The sequence below is a fragment of the Aethalodelphis obliquidens genome, unplaced genomic scaffold (genome assembly GCF_003676395.1).
Source record: "Aethalodelphis obliquidens isolate GAN/ISIS:26980383/991018 unplaced genomic scaffold, ASM367639v1 scaffold94, whole genome shotgun sequence".
Classification (NCBI taxonomy): domain Eukaryota; kingdom Metazoa; phylum Chordata; class Mammalia; order Artiodactyla; family Delphinidae; genus Aethalodelphis; species Aethalodelphis obliquidens.
In genome coordinates, this window is record NW_020838038.1 from 2,362,703 (window position 1) to 2,385,390 (window position 22,688).

Below are 22,688 nucleotides of genomic sequence, written 5' to 3' on the forward strand. Positions count from 1 at the left end.
ATTATGTCTATCATGATCCCACAGTGAGAAAGGACGGATGTATTCACTTTAAACAATGCCAAACACATGGTTTTCCTACCTTTTTTTTTCTGATCAAATTAATTTTTGATCCCTTTTAGTTTATTTCCAAAGGTACATGGAATCAGACCCTTAAAATGATTCATTAATGCATTAATTACTCTATGCATTCAGTGAATCCACGTGAAGTCTTTTCTTAGCATTGCCATCGTGTCTGACACTGGAACTGTAAAGATGACCAAAACACAGCCCCGCCTGCTAGGGCAAGTCTCCAGGGCAAGAAGGAGCTGTATGTGAATAATTATAAAACGGAGAGAGAAATGGCAAAGGAGGCAGAGCTAGAGAAGGCCAAGGGAGCTGGAGGGTTCACTGTGCTGGCAGGTGGTTGGGATCAGGGGCAGGCCTCACAGAGGAGGGGACATTTGAGCTAGCCTTGAAGAATCAGTGAGATTTCAATTTTAGAAAATTCCGCCTACGAGGAGCCCATAATATGTAGTGCCGGAGAGGAATTATTAGGACTTTCACTGTATGTTTTTGGCCACGCAATGCACTTTAGTAAATTAGTATTTTGAAGGTACAGCTATTTTCCAATGCTGTAGACTGGCTGAATCTAAAAAATAAAGAGATGACTACACGATGCACTTTATTCTGTAATTCTTTACACTGTTTCAATTTCACCTGACAACTAATTTCAGTAGAAACGCCATTGGCTGATGACACTGCACTAATGACACCATCCACACTTTCTCACGATGAGTGACCCAGAGCTAACGTATCTTCTTTTTTCCCCAAAGGCGAGAGATAGTCGGGGTGGTGGAGCCTCTGCCCCATGATGAAACATACTGTGACCCCGCGTGTCTGTTCCATGTTGCTGAAGATTACTCATTCATCCGGTAAATGACAGTTTTCTTCTATTTCACTTCTAGGATTTGTGGACAGAGTGACAACTTTAATTTCTTTTTCTATCTCCATTCACCTCCCCCTTAGATCCTCAAAATAGATGATCAGTTTCAATTCGATTTAACTCAACATGATGTATTGAGTTAAATAAAACTTACATGAGATCTTTTCTCCCACCATCAGGGAATTTATAGTATCCTTGGGAGAAATAGAAATATATTTTTGTTTGTCTTCTTGTTACTGACAGAGTGCAGGATGATTGTAATAGAGTATTTTTATTTATTTATTTATTTATTTTGAGTGACTAATATGGTTTTTTTTTAATTTTTGAATTTTATTTTATTTTTTTATACAGCAGGTTCTTATTAGTCACCCATTTTATACACATCAATTTTGTTTATCTTCTCAAAGAACCAGCTTTTAGTTTTATTGATCTTTGCTATTGTTTTCTTTGTTTCTATTTCATTTATTTCTGCTCTGATCTTTATGATTTCTTTCCCTCTGCTAACTTTGGGGGGTTTTGGTTCTTCTTTCTCTAATTGCTTTAGGTGTAAGGTTAGGTTGTTTATTTGAGATTTTCTTGTTTCTTGAGGTAGGCTTGTATAGCTATAAACTTCCTTCTTAGAACTGCTTTTGCTGCATCCCATAGGTTTTGGGTCGTTGTGTTTTCATCGTCATTTGTCTCTAGGTATTTTTTGATTTCTTCTTTGATTTCTTCAGTGATCTCTTGGTTATTTAGTAACGTATTGTTTAGCCTCCATGTGTTTGTGTTTTTTACGTTTTTTTCCCTTTAATTCATTTCTAATCTCATAGCATTGTGGTCAGAAAAGATGCTTGATATGATTTCAATTTTCTTAAATTTACTGAGGCTTGATTTGTGACCCAAGATGTGATCTATCATGGAGAATGTTCCGTGCACACGAGAAGAAAGTGTAATCTGCTGTTTTTGGATGGAATGTCCTATAAATATCAATTAAATCTATCTGGTCTATTGTGTTATTTAAAGCTTGTGTTTCCTTATTTATTTTCATCTTGGATGATCTGTCCATTGGTGTAAGTGAGGTATTAAAGTCCCCCACTATTATTGCGTTACTGTCGATTTCCTCTTTTATAGCTGTTAACAGTTGCCTTATGTATTGAGGTGCTCCTATGTTGGGTGCATATATACTTATAATTGTTATATCTTCTTCTTGGATTGATCCCTTGATCATCAATGTAGTGTCCTTCCTTGTGTCTTGTAACATTCTTTATTTTAAAGTCTATTTTATCTGATATGAGTATTGCTACTCCAGCTTTCTTTTGATTTCCATTTGCATGGAATATCTTTTTCCATCCCCTCACTTTCAGTCTGAATGTGTCCCTAGGTCTGAAGTCGGTCTCTTGTAGACAGCATATATATGGGTCTTGTTTTTGTATCCATTCAGCAAGCCTGTGTCTTTTGGTTGGAGCATTTAATCCATTCACATTTAAGGTAATTATCGACATGTATGTTCCTATGACCATTTTCTTAACTGTTTTGGGTTTGCTTTTGTAGGTCCTTTTCTTCTCCTGTGTTTCCCACTTAGAGAAGTTCCTTTAGCATTTGTTGTAGAGCTGGTTTGGTGGTGCTGAATTCTCTTAGCTTTTGCTTGTCTGTAAAGCTTTTGATTTCTCCATCAAATCTGAATCAGATCATTGCCAAGTAGAATAATCTTAGTTGTAGGTTCTTCCCTTTCATCACTTTAAATATATTATGCCACTCCCTTCTGGCTTGTAGAATTTCTGTTGAGAAATCAGCTGTTAAACTTATGGGATTTCCCTTGTCAAGGGAAAAACGTATGTCATTTTTCCCTTGTTGCTTTTAATAATTTTTGTTTGTCTTTAATTTTTGTCAATTTTGATTACTATTGTCTCGGCATGTTTCTCCTTGGGTTTATCCTGCCTGGGACTCTCTGCTCTTCCTGGACTTGGGTGGCTATTTCCTTTCCCATGTTAGGGAAGTTTTCAACTATAATCTCTTCAAATATTTTTTCGGGTCCTTTCTCTCTCTCTTCTCCTTCTGGGACCTCTATAATGCAAGTGTTGTTGCGTTTAATGTTGTCCCAGAGGTCTCTTAGGCTGTCTTCATTTCTTTTCATTCTTTTTTCTTTATTCTGTTCTGCGGCAGTGAATTCCACCATTCTGTCTTCCAGGTCACTTATCTGTTCTCCTGCCTCAGTTATTCTGCTGTTGATTCCTTCTAGTGTAGTTTTCATTTCAGTTATTGTATTGTTCATCTCTGTTTGTTTGTTCTTTAATTCTTCTAGGTCTTTGTTAAACATTTTTTGCATCTTCTGGATCTTTGCCTCCATTCTTTTTCCGAGGTCCTGGATCATCTTCACTATCATTATTCTGAATTCTTTTTCTGGAAGGTTTCCTATCTCCACTTCATTTAGTTGTTTTTCTGGGGTTTTATCTTGTTCCTTCATCTGGTACATAGCCCTCTGCCTTTTCATCTTGTCTGTCTTTCCGTGAATGTGGTTTTTGTTCCACAGGCTGCAGGATTGTCGTTCTTCTTGCTTCTGCTGTCTGCCCTCTGGTGGATGAGGCTATCTAAGAGGCTTGTGCAGGTTTCCTGATGGGAGGGACTGGTGGTGGGTAGAGCTGACTGTTGCTCTGGTGGGCAGAGCTCAGTAAAACTTTAATCCTCTTGACTGCTGATGGGTGGGGCTGGGTTCCTGTTGGTGGTTTGGCCTGAGGCGACCCAACACTGGAGCCTACCCGGGCTCTTTGGTGGGGCTAATGGCGGCCTCTGGGAGGACTTACGCCAAGCAGTACTTCCCAGAACTTCTGCTGCCAGGGTCCTTGTCCTCACGCTGAGCCACAGCCACCCCCTGCCTCTGCAGGAGACCCTCCAACACTAGCAGGTAGGTCTGGTTCAGTCTCCTGTGGGGTCACTGCTCCTTCCCCTGGGTCCTGATGTGCACACTACGTTGTGTGTGCCCTCCAAGAGTGGAGTCTCTGTTTCCCCCAGTCCTGTCAAAATCCCGCTAGCCTTCAAAGTCTGATTCTCTAGGAATTCCTCCTCCCGTTACCAGGGCCCCAGGTTGGGAAGACTGATGTGTGGCTCAGAACCTTCACTCCAGTGGATGGACTTCTGTGGTATAAGTGTTCTCCAGTTTGTGAGTCACCGACTCAGCAGTTACAGGATTTGATTTTATTGTGATAGCGCCCCTCCTACTGTCTCATTATGGCTTCTCCTTTGTCTTCGGATGTGGGGTATCTTTTCTGGTGAGTTCCAGTGTCTTCCTGTCGATGATTGTTCAGCAGTTAGTTGTGATTCTGGTGCTCTCGCAAGAGGGAGTGAGCACACGTCCTTCTACTCTGCCATCTTGAACTGGCAGGCCAACTAATATCTGTAATAGAGCATTTTTAACTTGAAGCCCTAAGACCTATGTTCTTCCCCTCTTAGCTCCAGATCTTGAATTTGTTGAGTCTCAGTTTCTTTCTTTCTTTTTTATTTACTTATTTGGTTGCTCTGGGTCTTAGTTGTGGCATGTGGGTTCTTTAGTTGTGGCATGTGGGATCTTTAGTTACGGCATGTGAACTCTTAGTTGCGGCATGTGGGATCTAGTTCCCTGGCCAGGGATTGAACCTGAGCCCCGTGCATTGGGAGCACAGACCCTTAGCCACTGGACCACCAGCTAAGCCCTGAGCCTCAGTTTCTTTATTTGTAAAGTGGAAATAATATTGTTGATCTGCCATAAGTATCGATTGGCATCATTTATGTGAAAGGGCTATAAATCTGTAAAACACAATACAAATGTGAGCTAACATTTAACAAAATAATACTGCCTTTTTGTCAGCTGATACATGAATGCAAGTATGATGAGTCTGTAGGGTTCATGTTTGGGTCTTTCTGGAGGGAAAAGAGGTTTAACTGGTACTTCTTTGGTGACTAGGGCTTCAACATTTAAATACATGCCCCAATCTTTGATTCTAGCACAGAAACTAAACACAGGACAACTTCTTTTCTTTATCTCTTTTACAGATATTACACAAGGACCATTTATCAATTCCAGTTTCATGAAGCCCTTTGTCAAACAGCTAAACATGAAGGTCCCCTGTACAAATGTGATATCTCGAATTCCACCGAAGCTGGGCAGAGGCTGCTGTAAGAGATACTTCAAAATATTGACCCTCTCATTCCTGTTTAATGTTACTCATTTCCACGCCTAGGTTTGATTTCTTTGCTCTAAAAAGAAAATTGGGGGCCTCAAAATGTTCTCATCCACAAATTAAATGTTTGTTTCGTGGTCACACAGGAACCTGGACCATGTGATGGCTGGACAGGCCACCTCCTCTCTCCATGTCATAACTACAGAGCTCTTTTTGTAGTAACTGGAGGGGAAGAGAGATTGAAGGATGAATACATCTGTTAACATGGCTTCTTTTCTTATTTGCCAGGAGCAAACTTAGTCAAGCCAAAGAGGAGAAAGTATAGATTGTACATGTAAGTAGATGTACATCTGGAATCCCTCAAAAGGCTCTGAACCCACCCTCCCCTTTTTTCTTGTAGCCAAATGCTGCACCTTGGAAAATCAGAACCCTGGACCTCAGCATTGGAACGTATTGTGGGAGTAAAGACTATGGACGTAAAACCACTGCTCAACTACTTTGAGCCGTTGTTGACCTGGCTGAAAGAGCAGAACAGGAATTCATTTGTGGGATGGAGAACAGACTGGACTCCATGTGAGTACATTGAGTTGACACATTGCTAACTGCCCACTTTCTGCTTCCCCTAGTCCTCTCTGGCTCCAGTCTCATGGGACTGTGACACAGCTGAATATGTTCTCCCTCTACTTAGCCCCTGTACTACGGTGGTAGCTGCCATTTTATCTGGGAGGAAACACATTTGTTGAGCAGCTACTATGTACCTGGCACAGTGAAAACTACCTCTCTCTCTCTTTTTCAAGTCTGCTTTACTAGCCCCATATTTAAAAGAGTCTAACGGTCTCCAACCCACTGTATTCGAATCCGGCTCGTCAAAGACAAATACTTTTAACAATTTTAATGCTATTGCCTCTCCTTTCTGGCAGTTACTTTCATATTTTTAAACAATTTGTTTATATTGTCATTCCCCTGTCACTCACTTTTAGGCATGCACTTCTGCCTACTCTTCTGCCTCCTTTTCTCATTCTCCCAATTAGGTTTAACATAATTTTTCATAGAGAAATTATCAATATTTGCATCATTTTGCTTGCAGAACCAAGTAATATACTATTTTATATCCTTTCTTATGTGGTTTTTTGTTTGTCCTGGAGTTTCTATTGCCTCATTTTTTTTGTATGCCTAATTTGCTATGTACGTCACATTCATCTTTTTCAACTATTCCAACATATCTATTCTTTTCAGTCTCATTTTTTCCTAAAGAACTCCCACTTAGAGTCCTCCTGTCTCAATGTGGACCACAGTTTTCATCCTGAGTCATCCCTTTGCTGCTGTCCTGGGTTGAATCCACTGCTTCCTGGATGCCATATCTTCTTTCGTGAATTACCTCTTGTTTTGCTGCACAGCCTCCAAGTGACTTTCTAAGCAAGAGCTCATGGGGTAGGAACACCAACTGTTCCCCGAAGTGTCTTTAACCAGACCTTGAGTTTCATTCCCCTTGTTTTCCGTCCAGTATCTTTTTCCCACCCGCTACTGTACCTGAATCCCAAGGCTCTCCGGGATTCTGTGGGACTTTGGGGGTCTGTGCTGCCTCTGTGTACACATTAGGGCATGGCTTCCTGACCCTTGCAAAAGCACTTACCACTCCTCCATAACTTCTCATTTTCCAAAATTGTGTTGATACCTTAAAAAATTCCTTTACTATCACTTTAGTGGGATCTTGGGAGAGGAAGGAAATAAACACACATGGTCAATCTGTCATCTGTAACAACAGTCTGTTATTTCTCTTTAATCAGATTCTAACCAAAGCATCAAAGTGAGGATAAGCCTCAAATCAGCTCTTGGAGAAAAAGCTGTGAGTATTCTACACAGTGCGTCTATGACTTTCAATGTGTTCCCTTAAATAGGGCACAACAAGCCCATTCCAGTGTGGTCTAAAGATGAGAGGACACATGGTTCTCTTAAAAAGCTCTAGATTCTGCCCTTTGGCTTTTGGGTTGTTTGTTTTTTTAGTAACACATTCATTCCCTATTGGATTGGCTATGCCTCCTCTTTCCTTGTGACTTTGAAGGTGTTATGAAGATCAATGAGAAAACATCCAATGTTAAGTATCAAATACCCACCCTCCCAATTCACTCTAATCACCATTACTTGTATTTGAGGAAGAGGACATGGTTATATTTTGAGAGATTTTTGTTCTTAGAAGCACTGTAGGCAGTTTTGCGTTGTTTTGTCTTAGTCAGTCATCTATATCCTGGAAGCTTGTCAATCATCTATCCTGGAAGCTTGTTTTAATCTTAGACCTCAGCCCTGGACCTGCTTAATCGGAATCTGCATTTTAACAAGCCCCCCAGTGGGTCTGTAGACACAATAAAGACTGGGAAGCTCTGATTTAGAACACAGTTTCTCAAACGTAGCTGCACACTGGAGTCATTTGGGATTTTTGAAACATATCAGTGCTTGAATCCCACTCCCAGAGATTCTGACTTAATTGCTCTGTGGTGTGGCATCAAGTCATCAAAGCTCCCCAGGTGACTGATTACGGCACGGTTTGAGAACCACTGATGTAGAGATGCATTTCAGGACAACAGAATGTTTTACAGAAAATCAGATTACTTACACCTTCATGTGAATTACTTTGATCAGCTATTCCTTTCTCCTAAACACCTGTCTCAGGTTATCCAGTTTGAAGCAGTAGTGGCTTTGATTGGGAAAGAGGAGAGGAGAGGGTCGCCCCAGGCAGATGGGGATCAAAGGCGTGGGTGGGCTTGTGGCATCCTGCAGGCTTTGCAGGATTAGAGGGCAGCCTGACACTATTGGGTAAAACAGTCCAGGGTGCTACAGAAAATTGTTCTTTGCACTGGATAGACCCAAAGATGGCATTTCTACCCCCTTACTTTTCCTGGTAAGTTAAATATTGTCCAAGGTTCCACAGTAGTTGTAGTGTAACTTTCATAGATAAGTAAGACGTTTAAACATAAATAACATAGTAGGAGTAAAAAAGGAACGTTTAAGAAAGAAATAATAAAAATGGAAGTGCATCACTTCCCAAACTCTAAAAGTTCAAGTTCCTATTTCTTAACAATCATTGAGTATCTCTGGGATCATTTCTCTTTCTGTCATATTTTTATTAGCTCTTCCTTGGACTAATGAAATTTAATTATTTTAATTTAAAGTATCTGGTAGGTCAGGATCCTTTTCAATTATCTTCTTTTTTCTTGACATGTGTCCCCATGTTCTCTTTCCATGCAGTGAGGGATCGGTAGTCTTCAGAGGGGTTGATGGTGTAACGTTCTGAGGCCTATTCACTGAGCGAGAGGCTGCTTTGATGAGACCAGAACCATACTTTTAGCCAGAATAACTGCCCAGTTCAAGCTATTTCATGGCAAAGTCCACCTGGATCTTTGACACTAATTTGAGAACTTGGCCTTTGCTTTTTTTGAATATAAAAATAGTAACCAGAATATTAGTAATAATATTAATAATATCATTATTACTATTAAAGCAACTTTTTCCAACAGCTGTGTGATATCAAGCTGGGGTCAATGTAGCAACCCTTTGAAATCCTTTTTAAAATTTATTTTATTTATTTTTTAAATTTTTATTGGAGTATAGTTGCTTTACAATGAAATCTCTTCTTTAAACAGCTAAAATTTTAGATTTACTTCTGAAAATGTAATTACATTTTTAAAAATTGAAGTATAGTTGATTTACAATGTGTTAGTTTCAGGTGAACAGCAAAGTGATTCAGTTATACATGTACACATTTTTTTTTCAGATTCTTTTCCCATATAGGTTATTACAAAATATTGAGTAAAGTTCCCTGTGCTATACAGTAGGTCCTTGTTGGTTATCTATTTTATATATAGTAGTGTGTGTATGTTAATCCCAATCTCCTAATTTATCCCTCCCCCACTTCCCCTTTGGTAACCATAAGTTTGTTTTCTACGTCTGTGAGTCTGTTTTTGTTTTGTAGATAAGTTGATTTGTATCATCCTTTTAGATTCCACATATAAGCGATATCATATGATATTTGTCTTTCTCTGTCTGGCTTGCTTCACTTAGTATGATCATCTCGTAATTGTTTTTCCTAGAAGGGGGAGAGATGCAAACTTCGTGCTATTCATGATCTCTACTGCCATCTACTGGAGGAAAGAGTGAACGCTTTTTTCTCTTTCAACAGGTTTTTCCTGGACGATGCAAATACACAAGCCATTGGTTTAGCACTGAAACACAAGAACAAATTACCTTGTTTACAAAAAAAATTTTTTTCCTTTGAACCTCAAGTTTCTTCTTTTTTTTACACTTACACATATCCAAGAATTTACTATAAAAATAGTAAAAACTCAGCATATTTGTTTACAGTATATGGACATTTTAACCAAAACCAATGGCTCACATGACTCCCATCTATAAACCTTCCCTCCGGGTGTTTATTTCAGCTTGCATCAAACTAAATTAAAAGGGCCAGTGAACGCCATGGTTTTTAAAGCGTGGCAGCGGGACCAGCTCCCACCATCTGGGAGCTTGTTAGAGATGCGATTTCTTGGGTCTCCTCCCAGACCTTCTGAATTAGAAACTCTGAGGCCCAGGCCCAGGATTCAGTGGTTTAACAAGCCCTCCAGGTGATGCTGATGCACACTCAAGTTGGAGGTTACTGACGTCACGCAGAGCAAGAATCTTTGGCATATTAGACAATTCAAAAATAAGGCTTGTGGGGAAATCCCTGGCGGTCCAGTGGTTAGGACTTGGCGCTCTCACTGCCAAGGGCGTGGATTCATTCCCTGGTCGGGGAGCTCAGATCCCACAAGATGCACGGTGCGACCAAAAAAAAAAGCTTTTAGAATATCAGGTTTTAATGTACCCCACGATCTCTACTGAGCAATGTTTTTGTTTTGAATTTGCAGTACGAATGGAATGACAGTGAAATGTACTTGTTCCGGTCATCTGTTGCGTACGCCATGAGAGAGTATTTTTCAAAAGTCAGAAACAAGACCATTCCTTTTGGGTGAGTTGATTTGCTGTGCTGTCAATCAGTATTTCCCTTACTCTTGGGTCTAAGAAAATATTATGCTTCAACTTTTATTCAAATGAAATTAAGAAAAACCTCCTAATAACTTTTAAATCTCTTTGATCTCCTGGAATTTGGGCCAGTCTATTTAGGGATGATTGTGACTTATTTGACTCGTAGGTGACAAGAGCACTGTTATTATTAAATGGCCCTCTCCTTGCCTCTCTCTTCCCTTTCCACCCCCTTCCCTCCTCTCTCCTCTTTTCCTCTCCCCTTCTTTTCCCCAAATGCTCTCATCCACCCTCAGCACTGAAAAAAAAAAGGCAGAAATCTCTGCTTTCATTCATGAGCTTATATTCTAATGTATCTGTTTTGTGTGTGTGTGTGTGTTATAGACAGTCGACAAAATATGTAAATATGTAAGTAGTAGAATTCGATGGTGATAAGTGCTAGGGAGAAAAATTCAACAGGAAAGGAGCTAGGGAGTGCTGGGGTGTGTGTGTGTGTGTGTGTGTGTGTGTGTGTGTGTGTGTGTGTGTGTGTGTGTGTGTGTGTGTAGGGTTCAATTTTAACTAAAATGGTCAGAGAAAGCCTTGTTAATATTTGAGCAAATAGCTGAAACAGGAAAGAGAGTCACAGGTGCAGACTGTGGGGAAATGTTTCAGCTGGGAAAATAGCAAGTGGAAAGATCCCGAGGGACAAATATCCTTCACCTGTTGAAGGAGCAGCCAGGAGGCTAGTGTGGCTGGAGCACAGTGAGCTAATAGAAGACCAGTGGGAGATGTGGTCATGGTGGGACTGGGCCGGGGAGGGGGGTGGGGAGGCGAGAAGAAAGTTCGTGTGTGCCTCCCAAGCCGTTCTAAGGCCACTGGCTTTCCTTCCGGGCGAGGAAGGCTCTGAGCCCTGTGATCTGCCTTGGGTTTTATTAGGATCAGTCTGGCAGCTGTGAGAGCAGAGTCTTGTCACATCGTACTGTCAACCCCGCTCATCACCCTCACGGTGGGGGTAACATGACGGTTTTTGCTGGGAGGGGCACGGTTCGAAGATATCAACGCACCACCTCTGTCCATGGAACAGGGCCATTGCTGCCTGCCATGTTGTTTAGCACGAGTCTGGGTCACCAACGATTCCTTGCTGATTCTGCTACTGCTTTCAGTTTGAAATTTTTCTATGATTGGAAAAAAACCCCAAACTGTTGTTCTTATACGGTGGCAGAACTAACAGCGCCAAGACTTGCTGTCACACCTTATGCAGTTGAGTTCGTGTGCTTTGGGCCCTGTTAAGCTTGTTGGGACAATTACATCCTTCCATGACGGGCCCTGCCCCACGTCTCCCTACTTTACCCTGTGATCCTCCCCCCATCTCCTTTTCACCAGCAGGAGAAGTTTTCATTCTCTTTACAGTGTCCTCTGTGCCACCAGGGAAGATGTTTCTTTTGTTTCTCCACAGGGAGAAGGACGTGTGGGTGAGTGACTTGAAGCCAAGAATCTCCTTCAACTTCTTTGTCACTTCACCTAAAAATATGTCTGACATCATTCCTAGAACTGAAGTTGAAGAGGCCATCAGGTGATACTTCACTTTCTAATGCATGATAGCAGGGCAGGGGGTTCCCCAGTGCAGCAGCAACAGTAGCAAATATTTGGTGTGCTTATACAGTGCCAGGCACTCTTCTGAGTCATTTACATGTTTTTCCTCATCTTAAAAACTTGGGTTTTAATTCCAGAATCTCATAGCAAGGGGATTGTCTTAATTGGGTTTATCCAGATACAGGTCCTTAGACAAGGATTTGAGTGTAAGTCGTTTATTTGGGAGGTGACCTCAAGAAACACGGATGGAGGAATGTGGACAGGAGACAGGATGGAAGGAAGGTAATAAAGGACACGTTATGAGCAGGTTACCACTGTGGGCAGCTAGAGCTCCATTCTGCTGGGAATTCTGGGAGACGGCGTAGACTATGCCCCTCAATTGTCCCATCAGAGCTGGGGTATTTATTCACCACCTCCCATCAGTCACTGGTTGAGAACTGCTTACAGGGGAGACTAACTTCCCAGCATTGCTGGCCTGCAGGCAGGGCCGAATCTTGTGGCCTGAGAATGCTCTTGGGAAAAGGCAGCAGATACTGGCTGAAGGAAGCCTGGCCAGCACACCCGGAAAATGGTAAGAGCAGAGGGCACATGGGCAGGTGTCGCCATCATTTGCTGTAGGGACTTTGATGTAGGATCCATTTAACTAACCAAAGTCTGAAACAAGGTAGGCAAGGATAGGATTCCTTAGACACTGGTTAGCCTCCATTCCAAAAGAGGGACTTGATATTGGTGGTGAGTGTTCAGAAGGGACAGTTTTCCCAATTTGCCTCAGCTGTTTCCCAAAACAGCAATAGTGAATAATGGAGAGATGTAGGTGTTTCCCCTTGTCATTAAAAAAAAAAAAAAAGAGGCTTCAGCTACTCACTGCTACAGGAAGTGCTCACTAGGTGGCACTCTTGAGCTGCTGTTCATCTTCGGAAGCAGAAACAAGACTTGCTGGGCAGAGTGGGCCTAGAAAATCTGGTTTAGTGGGGTTTACAACCGGAGTACGCCCAGAGACTCACTGGCTGCCTCCACGTGACTTGTCCTGGGGAAAAGCGCCAGCTGAGATCATCATGAAGGAGCCCCGCCCTCCTGCAAGCTACAGGGGTCCTCAAACTTCCTGTTTCCAGAATGCCCAGACTCTCAGGCAGAGGTTGCCAGGGGTGACATGCCTAATGCTGCTTTGACCTCTCTCTCTCTCTCTCTCTCTCTCTCTCTCTCTCTGGGTGGACTCTGACCTCCTCCTGACCTGCCCTATACCCAAGGGCAGGAGGATGTGATGCCAGACACTTTGGTTTTCAATCTAGAATATTGAACATTTCACTGTTTTTTGTTTTAAAAATAATCTTCACCTTTTTTTTGGCAAAGCCTCCTTCCCTGTATTCCTCCCCAGTGCTGCCTTTTAGTGATAATTTTGGATGTCAACACCTTTCATTTGTAAAATACAACTGTCAAGACTTGTGTAGAGGGACTGTTTCATTTGTAGAAGAGGTGGATGCAGTTGTCCTTTTCCGTTATTTGATATAACATCATTGTAGACATACCCTGACAGAAGGGAAATTCTTACCAAACATGCCAACTTTGCCTTTACAACGCAGTAGTCACGAATGAACAAATGCCAACCATTTGCACGTTTCCACACTTGCAGCCTAATTTTCCAATGGAGCTGTTTCCAAGCCTAATCTAGGTTACAAGATAGGAAGGATGTATAATTGTCAAAACTCAAATCTTTCACTGAACCTGGTTATTTACTTTGATTTCATTGCTTTTTTAGGTATACATTTTTAGGATAAGCCTTATCAAATCCGTTTGGGAACAATGATGTAGGGAGTCAATAATTGCACACAGTTTTCTTTTGCCTAAGTGTTTTGCTTTTGGGAATAGGATGTCCCGGGGCCGTATCAATGATGCTTTCCGCCTGGATGACAGCAGCCTGGAGTTTCTGGGGGTTCAGCCGACGCTGGCACCCCCTTACGAGCCACCTGTCACCGTATGGCTGATTATCTTTGGGGTCGTGATGGGAGTGGTAGTAATTGGTATTGTTGTGCTCATCTTCACTGGCATCAGAGATCGAAGAAAGTAAGTGACCTTTCTTAGACTTATCTATCCTAAAACAGAAAGGTTTAGGGAAAACTAACTGGAAATTTTGCGGTGAGTGGTAGGTTGTACAAGCCAATTCCTTATTTGGACAATTTCGCAGCTACATATTCTTATGCATCCCCTAGAAATTTACCAGATTTCATCAGCACTTTGCCTCCCTAGCAAAGCCCCACCATACAGGACATGTCCAGCCTGGAGTTGGCTGGTGTGCCCTGGTAAACTCCAGCCTGGCCCACAGCATCATTGCCCCCACCGCTAAGAGGCACTCCAAGCCCAGCAGGAGTGAGTGGGCTCAGGGCGTTATCCTTACTGATGAGTCCTCCTCGGTCTAGAACTGACCTCAGAGGCTGGATTAGTGATGGATTTGAACTGTGAAATCATTCGAGAATGAGCTCTGAGATTTGCTCCAAACTGCTACACCCGAGTCCTCTTCATCCCTCCTCTGATAGCACAGACGCCCTACTGTTCCCTGAGTTGATGGGTCAGGCACCCTCTAATTTGTTCTTGAGTTGAAGATCCAAGTTCATGGAGGATTTAAATCACCAGAGACCTGATGTATAGTCTTGCCCTGCCACTAGATTTGTTTTCTGACCTTGAGACGTCATTTACGTTTGTTGGGCTTATATAATTGAAGTTAATCATATTTTATAGCACCTTACAAAACTCTTTGCACACTTTCGGCTGTTTAAACATGTTCTTCAACTTTGACATGCACTAGTCTATTTTGCTCAATTTTCTTCACTATATTATTCTCCCAAGTAACTTCATTTTTTAAAATAGGCATTTACTAGAATACATTCATATAGTTAAAATTTTTTCAGTACAAAAGGATACACAGAGTCTTCTGTCACTCTTTGCTTCCAAGTTCCCTTCCCAAAGCCAACAAAAACGATCGGCTTTTTAAAAATTTTTATTTTATATTATAGTCGATTTACAATGTTCTGTTAGTTTTAGGTGTACAGCAAAGTGATTTAGTTATACATATATCTCTTCTTTTTCAGATTCTTTTCCCACATAGGTTATTACAGAGTATAGAGTTCCCTGTGTTATACAGTAGGTCCTTGTTGATTATCTGGGTTTTTTTGTTGTTGTTTTGTTTTTTTGCCGTTCGCGGGCCTCTCATTGTTGTGGCCTCTCCCGTTGCGGAGCACAGGCTCCGGACGCGCAGGCTCAGCGGCCATGGCTCACGGGCCCAGCCGCTCTGCGGCATGTGGGATCTTCCCGGACCGGGGCACGAACCCGTGTCCCCTGCATCGGCAGGCGGACTCTCAACCACTGCGCCACCAGGGAAGCCCGATTATCTGTTTTATATACAGTGGTGTATATATGTTAATCACAATCTCCTAATTTATCCCTCCCTGCCCTTTCCTCTTTGGTAATCATAAGTTTGTTTTCTAAGTCTATGAGTATTTCTGAAAAACGATCAGTTTTTTGAAGACCCAATGAAGCAGAATCTTTGTTTTAGTAAGACCTGCAGACTTGGACACACATTACAGTTTAACAAGCACTCCTCTACATACTAAAAACTTGCACATGAGACGCTATTCCAAAGTTAATTCACTAAAGAACTTATTTGGAAGCCCCTCCTTCATGCTACACACTATGTTAATAGAAGGTACAAAAATAAGACTGTCAACCGTGCTCATGTATTTCTTACATTAGTGTTCTCAGTGACTGTATGATGTAAATACGTAATTATCTTCATGTATATATAAAACTGAGATTCAGAGAGGCCAAGAAACTTTCTCAAGTTTGCACGGCTAGTCAGTAACACATGAGGATACATGCTTGGTTTCTAAAGCTGGTTATTGTACTACAAAGCAGGCCTACCCTGATCTTTATACTTTGGAAGTTAATAATTTAGTGGGGAAGCTTTTTAAAATGAAGTGATTGGCTGAATGATCACTGAGTTCCTAAAAATAATAATAATGGTCAATATTTATTGAGGATTACATGCCAAGTACCGTGAGTACTCTGCCAGCATTATTTCATTGACTTCACATGATTGCCATCATTTGCCAAATAGGCAAACTGAGACACGGAGGCCTCTGCTCTCTGACTCCAGCGCTTATACCCTAACCAATCTCCTGTGCTCTGCCAGCCATCGTGCCGACCAATCATGGGCCTAAAGAAGTGAATCCGATGCGCTCTGGGTGCCTATGGTCCATTGAGAGGGGGCTGGTATGCAAATGAATACAGGTGATTAGATGCTGAGACAAAAAAGATGCCTGGGCCCAGTGGAGTCCAAGGGAGGCCGTGTCATTCTAACATCACAATATTAAGGTGACTTCACTTTATTTAACAGGAAAAATCAAGCAAGCAGTGAAGAAAATCCTTATGGCTCCGTGGGCTTGAGTAAAGGAGAAAATAATCCAGGATTCCAAAATAGTGATGATGTTCAGACTTCGTTTTAGAAAAATCTCTTTTATTTCCTCTTGAGGTGATCTTATTGTATGTAAATGTTAATTTCACAGTACAGAACATAGGAGATTATAAGGATGTCATTAAATGTCAAAGCTGTGTCTCTGTTCAGGAAAAGTTGTCCAAAGAAGACATGCCTGAGGAGAGGGCATCTTCACTTGCATCGCCTTTAGTATTTGTTTCTGCCTCGGGATTTGACTTCTCTGTTTCCTGAAAGAGGTGTTTCTATGTTTCTCTAAGAGAATAGAGAAAGTTTGTCTTTTGCCTCACACGCTGTTCAGGGGTAATAGAAATGGAAATGTCCGTTGTGTTGCTGGAGTTGAAAAGAAAGGAGACGTGGCAGGAGCAGGTGTTGGGCTCTGGTGTGGAACCTGGGTGGATCACTCTTAAAGACGGTGCCTGTGAACACACGGAGCTGCAGGGATGGAGAACAGCACGCACTGTTCACTTGGATTGAATTCAAGTGTAAAGGATGTCATGCTCTCTTCACATTAACTTGATCTAAGTACTCTAGTGATTTCCCCCAGTGATGATTGGACTGGAACATGCCTTCTTCAGGGTGACAGGGCTACAGAAGAGAGAAGAATCCAGAGAGCCATTGGAGGACATTGCCTTCTCACTTCCAAGCTGCCTGATCACCATCTTCCTGACAACATCAAACTAGCCCCAGGGGCCTCTGTGAACCCCCCTCCGGAGCACCCGTGATAGAAACTCGCTTCCGCTGCTCTCTAACCGTGGAGTGCATGGAGATCCCAACTGAATGCCACCCTCTGAAGTGGGCTGCCAATCTCTTAAATCTTTTGTATTTGCCCACAATGTCTGAGTAGTGCTGAGCACGAAGCAGACACTCAGTAAATACTCGATTTACACACTCGTGTGGTCTTATGTGTGCTCTGTGCTCGGGTTTCTGTGGCTTCAGTCTGCTTTTCACTTCCAGGGACAAAGTTGCCATCTGACTGTCCAGGACTCTTGACCTCCCATATGTCTTGGAATGTATCCCAATGCCTTCAGTTGCTTTATATTTCTTGTATAAATCAATTATAAAATCAGTCGAAAAAGAGTTGTGTTAGAGCGTCTACACCATCAGGTTAGGAACCAAAGCTGGTAATGCTTTTATATATCTCAGAGCCCCCAGCCCAGTTCTGAGCACAGCATCCAATACAGACCTGAAAACTGATTTAAAATGGATTAAATAGGTGGAAATATCCAAACTCTACCCATCAATTCACTTTACGCAGTGACCAGCATACTGTTAGAGTAACTTTGTCAAGTAAGGAGAACTAGCAGCTCCTGCTCAAAAGACCCGAATTTCCGGATGGCTCTTAGGGAAGGGCTTCTAAAGGCAACATTAGGGGTGAGGGTCGTAGGGGACCTGATCAGCTTGTGGACATTCTTCTCATTGATTGGTGGTGAGGTAATTGGGTGGTATTTCTGGAGTCAGCATCATCAACCTTCTGGTTTTAACCAGTCTGGGGTCTACTTGTGGTCAGGATGCAGTTAAGTTCTTCCACCTGGTGGGGGTTTTAGTATCTGCAAAACAGCTCAAGGATACGGCTCAGGATATTATCTGTAGCCCTTGAGGAGGAACTAAAGGTCCTTGACTTTGATTTATGGCTAAACTATTCCTGTCTTGATTGACTGTTTTTCCTTGTTCCTGCATTTTCTCATTTCTCTTATTAAATTTGCTCTTTGGAACTTGGGGAAGGCCTAGGGAGCTAAAGATTTTCTACAAACAAGAGGCAGGGGGAGGGGTCATGTTCCCGGGAAGGTCCCATAGAGTCCTGCTGAGCTTCATTTTTTAGAAGATCAAATATGTAAAAATAAGAAGAAAGGAAAACAGCTTTCAGGGGGGGGGGGGGGGGGACCAGGAAGACCTAGTTTGGGCGTGAGAAATCTTTCTCGGGGGGCTTTAACAGTCTGTGGTGCAAATCTCTGGTGGACGGAATCAGAGCAGCACATTTCATTATATATTGAGATTTTCATACCGTGGTAAAAAAAAAAAATAGAAGACTATTATCATAAGTCGATTCTGCTGAAAATAAAGGAATCATTATTTAAATGTCAAGAGACAAATAAGCAAGAGGGATCATTCACAATAGCTGGGGGGTGAGGGGTGAGCGGGATGAGGAAGGGTGTGAATGTCTCAAAGGAGATTGTTAACTTATATCTGGAAAATGGTAGCAGGGTTTCATTAGTGTCTTTTCACTGTAATAATGCCCTTCACATAACCTTTCTCTTTCCCTTCTTGACATTACAGACATGACGATGATGTACTCCAAAATGATGAAAACCTATGGGTTCAGTACCAGACCGTGAGGGTGGGCATTCCCAGGAAGCTTGAAAGCTAAGGCACCTTTTAGTAATAGCCATAAGAAGGTAAAATAGGACTCCTGTACCTTTGTGTCAAGATAGAAGACCGAAAGAGAAAGTTCAGTTATCAAACTAGCCAGAAGCCCCAGGGCCCCAAACTCAAGGATTTTAAACGATTACAGTAGCGCCCACCCTCCCCCACCCCCCATCTGCGGTTTCACTTTTGACGGTTTCAGTTACCCGCGGTCAACCACTATATGAAAATATTAAATGGAAAATTTCAGAAATAAAGAATTCATATGTTTTAAAGTGCGTGCCGTTCTCAGTAGCGTGATAAAATCTCGCGATTTCAGCTCTGCTCCCCCGGGGTCTGAATCATCCCTTTGGCCAGCATGTCCCACCCGTTAGTCAATTAGTGGCTGCGGTTATAAGATCTGCTGTCGCAGTGCCACACTACTGTGTTCAAGTGACCCTGATTTTACTTAATCCTGGCTCCAAAGCGCCAGAGGAGTGATACTGGTGATTCGGAAATGCCAGAGATAAGACCTAAAGTGCTTCCTTTAAGTAAAAAGGTGAAAGGTCTCAATAAGGAAAGAAAAAAATCAGACGCTGAGGGGGCTGAAACCTACGGTAAGACCAAATCTTCCATCGGTGACATTGCGAAGAAAGAAAAAGAAATTCATACTAGTTTTGCTGTCACACCTCAAACTGCAAAAGTTATGGCCGCAGTGTGTAAATGCTTACTTAAAATGGAAAAGGCATTCAATTTGTACAGTAAGATACTCTGACAGAGAGACCACATTCACATAACTTTTATTACAGTATTCTGTTCTAGTTGTTCTATTTTATTATTAGTTATTGCTGTTAATCTCTTACTGTGCCTAATTTATAAATTAAACTTAATCATAGATATGTATGTATAGCAAAAACATAGTATCTATGGGGTTTGGTATTATCCTCAGTTTCAGACATCCACTGGGGGTCTTGGAATGTATCCCCTGAAGATAAGCGGGGAGTACTGTACAAAGCAACAATCTAATACAAGATCGTGGTTATACTTGAGTTGAAATGGAAAATAGTTAAGTGTAAGGAAAAAGGCATCAAGTTATACCTTAGCATCTTTAAAAATTGTGTCTGTGTGACACATAGTATATTATTGAATTATGTTATTTAACTTTAGTTTTATATTTGTGTACATAATGACATGAATTCATTTTACTGATTTGGATATCAAATGAGAATTGGATCATTTGGATTGAATTATGGACCACCTAACGGTGCCCACCACATAATGAGGTCCCCTAGGGCAGTTTGGACTGACTGCACAGAAACATCTGGGAGCTTGTTAAAAATACAAATTCTTGGGCTGCACTCAGACCTGCTGTACCAGAATCTCTGGGGTAGTTCCTAAGGAACCTGTGTTTTAATAAACTCTCCATTTGATTCTCATACATGCTAAAGATTGAGAACATTGAAACATGAAGGCAAGTGTCACAATTTCCATACTTGCTAATAGCATATTTAATTATCATGATAGTGGTGATATTACGAAAAGAACAAATATCCAACAATTTTTCAATTCTGTTCAATCTTTACATATGGTACACACCCTCTCTATTTTGCAATCAATCAGAAGGTGTGCTTCTGCTATAGGCTGGGAAGTATAATATTAAGAGCAGCATAAACAAAATTACTAATTTGACCTAAATTTCAAGGAAATCTTTTGTTTCCTACCTTGTTCATTTCTAGATAATAGAACAAACAGCACACAAAATACCATTAAGAAGAACTAGCTAAATTACAATGTCTGTGCTTTGCTACATCCCTTAAAAAGAATGAAAATGTTGGCCAACATTTACACTCATTCTCATCAGAACTTCTCATTTCTTCTTCATGGTTTGTCTTTTTCCCGAAGCGGTTCAATGGAAGATAGGAGTTGCTGAAATGTGGGCCGCTTTTCTGGAAGCTAAATAAAAGAAAAACCCAATGGTTTAGTTTATGAGGGCTATGATTAAAAATAAACTATGTAAAATATTTATACCTCAGTCCTAAAACTAGCAAATTTTACAATGTGGAAACACTATAGACATTTCTTCTAAAGAGAAAACAATTAGAGCCCTAAGAATTGGGGAAGAAAAAGTATCTTTATTTGCATAAGATACGACTGCAGACCTTGGAAAACCAAGAGAATTAATGATAGAACCAACCCAAATAATAAAGGAATTCACCAGGAGAGCAGTATATAAAATTAACTTACAAAACCAGTAGCCTTCCTATATGTGTACAATAACCAATTAGAAGATGTAATGGAAGAGAAAACCCCATTTACAATAGCAACAACACCTCAATAAAATATGAACAAAAATGTACCCCCCACAAATGAGGAAAACTTTAAAACGCTGCTGAAAAACACAAACGTAGACTTGACCACATAGAAGAAAACATTGCTTGTCCTTGAATAGGACGCACCAATACCATAAAGATGGTCAATTTCCCGAGTTAAAATACAAACCAAATACAGTCTCCTCCAAAATATGAACAAGCTGGCTTCAAGCTGAACAAATTGATTATCTAGTTTGTGGATTTTTAAATATGTAAAATAGCTAAGAAAACTATAAAGAAAGATGAGCAATGAGGGGGTGCTAGCCTACCTAGTATTAAAACATGTTAAATACAGCAGAAACTAATACAACATTGTAAATCACTATACTCCAACAAAAATTAATCAAAAAAATTAGACATTAAAAGAAGTGTTATAAAGTTTCTGTAATTAAAACAATACAGTGCTAACACATGAATAGAGACCAGAGAACAGAAGAGAAAGTCCCAAAATGAATCCAAATGCCTATGCAAATTTACTATCCTGTTACTGGGTATTTTGACACCATTCGATAGACTGTTATTGCTGGGGATAACATAGTCTTTTAATAAATGGTGCCTCAACAACTGAGTAGTCATTTAGAAAACAAAATCTTTGGATCCATACTTTTTATTCCATATACCAAAACAAACAGACTAGATCAGACACTTAAATGTAAAAGAATGAAACCATGAAAGTACTAGAGGAAAATCTGAGTGAACGCCTTTGCAATCTGGGTGTGGCAAAGCCTATCTAACTATAACTCAGTTTCCAGAAGCAAAAGAAGCAAATAATGATGTAGTCAACTGTATTTTTTTAAAAAGAAAGTTTTGCATGGCAAAGAACATCATAAATTAAATCAAAGATAAGTGACAAACTGGGAGAAAATAATTACAATTTATGTCAGAGATAGAGTATTAATCTCCTGAATTTCTAAAGGGATCTTTAAAATTGAGGTGGGAGGAAAAAAAACCTTATAGAAAAAGGGAAAAGATATGACATATAATTCTCAGAAAGATATACATATGCTCTTCAAAATATGCCTCACTCATAATGAAAGATGTACCTAGGAAAGCTGCACTAAAATGCCATTTCTCGTCTATCAGATCGGCAGGAATTCAGAAGCTTAACAATGGTCTGTGTTGCTAGAGGGCCGATGCCTGTGGAGAGGAATTTGTATGCTCTTTTTTTTTTTTTTGTAAGAAAGAAAGGGAAACAAAACCACACACCTATACATACGTGTTCATTTTTGTACAAAGAAATACGGGAAAGCTAAACTGGAATCTAATGAAAATTGTGAATTTTCTCCCCAAAATTGTGAAATAAAATACCAAAAAGAAGGGAGACTGAACTACAAAACACTCACTATAAGCAGGACCTTCAGCTGGGGACTGCCCCCGTGCAACCCCCTCTCAATGGATTCTGCCCCAATCCTCACACTTTCATGGACCAACTGTAGGAAGAAGGCAGTTCCTTCCTGTTCAGGGCCCCCTGTCCATCTGATGGTGCAGGCACATTCCCAGGAGCTGGAGTGGGGAGGGCCAGGGAGGGTCCCAGCTTCAACTCAAACACCCTTGTCTGCTCCTCTTCTCCATCGGCCAGGTGACAGCAGTGAGTCTGCCTGGTTGTGGGCAGTGCCAGGTCTCTAACCCTTCTCTGACCCTCTAGTGCTGCCTAAGGCTCTCATCCCCTTTACATTTGGGGTAAAAAAGAGTGGGAGAGCCTTAGATAGTATTTCAAGTGACATTGGGTGGGAAGTCACCAAGTGCCCACATTCCAAGAAGAATTTAAGCTAAAAGATAAAATGTTACGTGATGCAGTCAGTAACTCTTCCAAAGTGGAATTCTAGGCTCCAACACAAGAGATGAGGAAC

The 22,688-nt window shown here is 41.2% G+C and overlaps 2 protein-coding genes across 5 annotated transcripts in view; one reads left to right on the forward strand and one right to left on the reverse strand.

Moving 5' to 3' along the window:
* ACE2 (angiotensin converting enzyme 2) overlaps positions 1-18,219 on the forward strand; it is a 53,878-nt gene extending 35,659 nt beyond the window's left edge. For both annotated transcript variants that reach the window (XM_027095798.1, XM_027095797.1), the window contains 8 exons: positions 813-911; positions 4,928-5,050; positions 5,456-5,628; positions 6,843-6,901; positions 9,954-10,054; positions 11,507-11,623; positions 13,510-13,704; positions 16,031-18,219. In XM_027095798.1, the coding sequence (XP_026951599.1) occupies positions 813-911; positions 4,928-5,050; positions 5,456-5,628; positions 6,843-6,901; positions 9,954-10,054; positions 11,507-11,623; positions 13,510-13,704; positions 16,031-16,139 (976 nt within the window). In that variant the 3' untranslated portion in view covers positions 16,140-18,219. The remainder of the gene's footprint in view (positions 1-812; positions 912-4,927; positions 5,051-5,455; positions 5,629-6,842; positions 6,902-9,953; positions 10,055-11,506; positions 11,624-13,509; positions 13,705-16,030) is intronic.
* Positions 18,220-19,959: 1,740 nt separating this feature from the next.
* Positions 19,960-22,688, reverse strand: part of BMX (BMX non-receptor tyrosine kinase) — a 49,752-nt gene continuing 47,023 nt past the window's right edge. For all 3 annotated transcript variants that reach the window (XM_027095751.1, XM_027095752.1, XM_027095750.1), the window contains one exon: positions 19,960-20,422. In XM_027095751.1, coding sequence (XP_026951552.1) covers positions 20,348-20,422 — 75 coding nt within the window. In that variant the 3' untranslated portion in view covers positions 19,960-20,347. The remainder of the gene's footprint in view (positions 20,423-22,688) is intronic.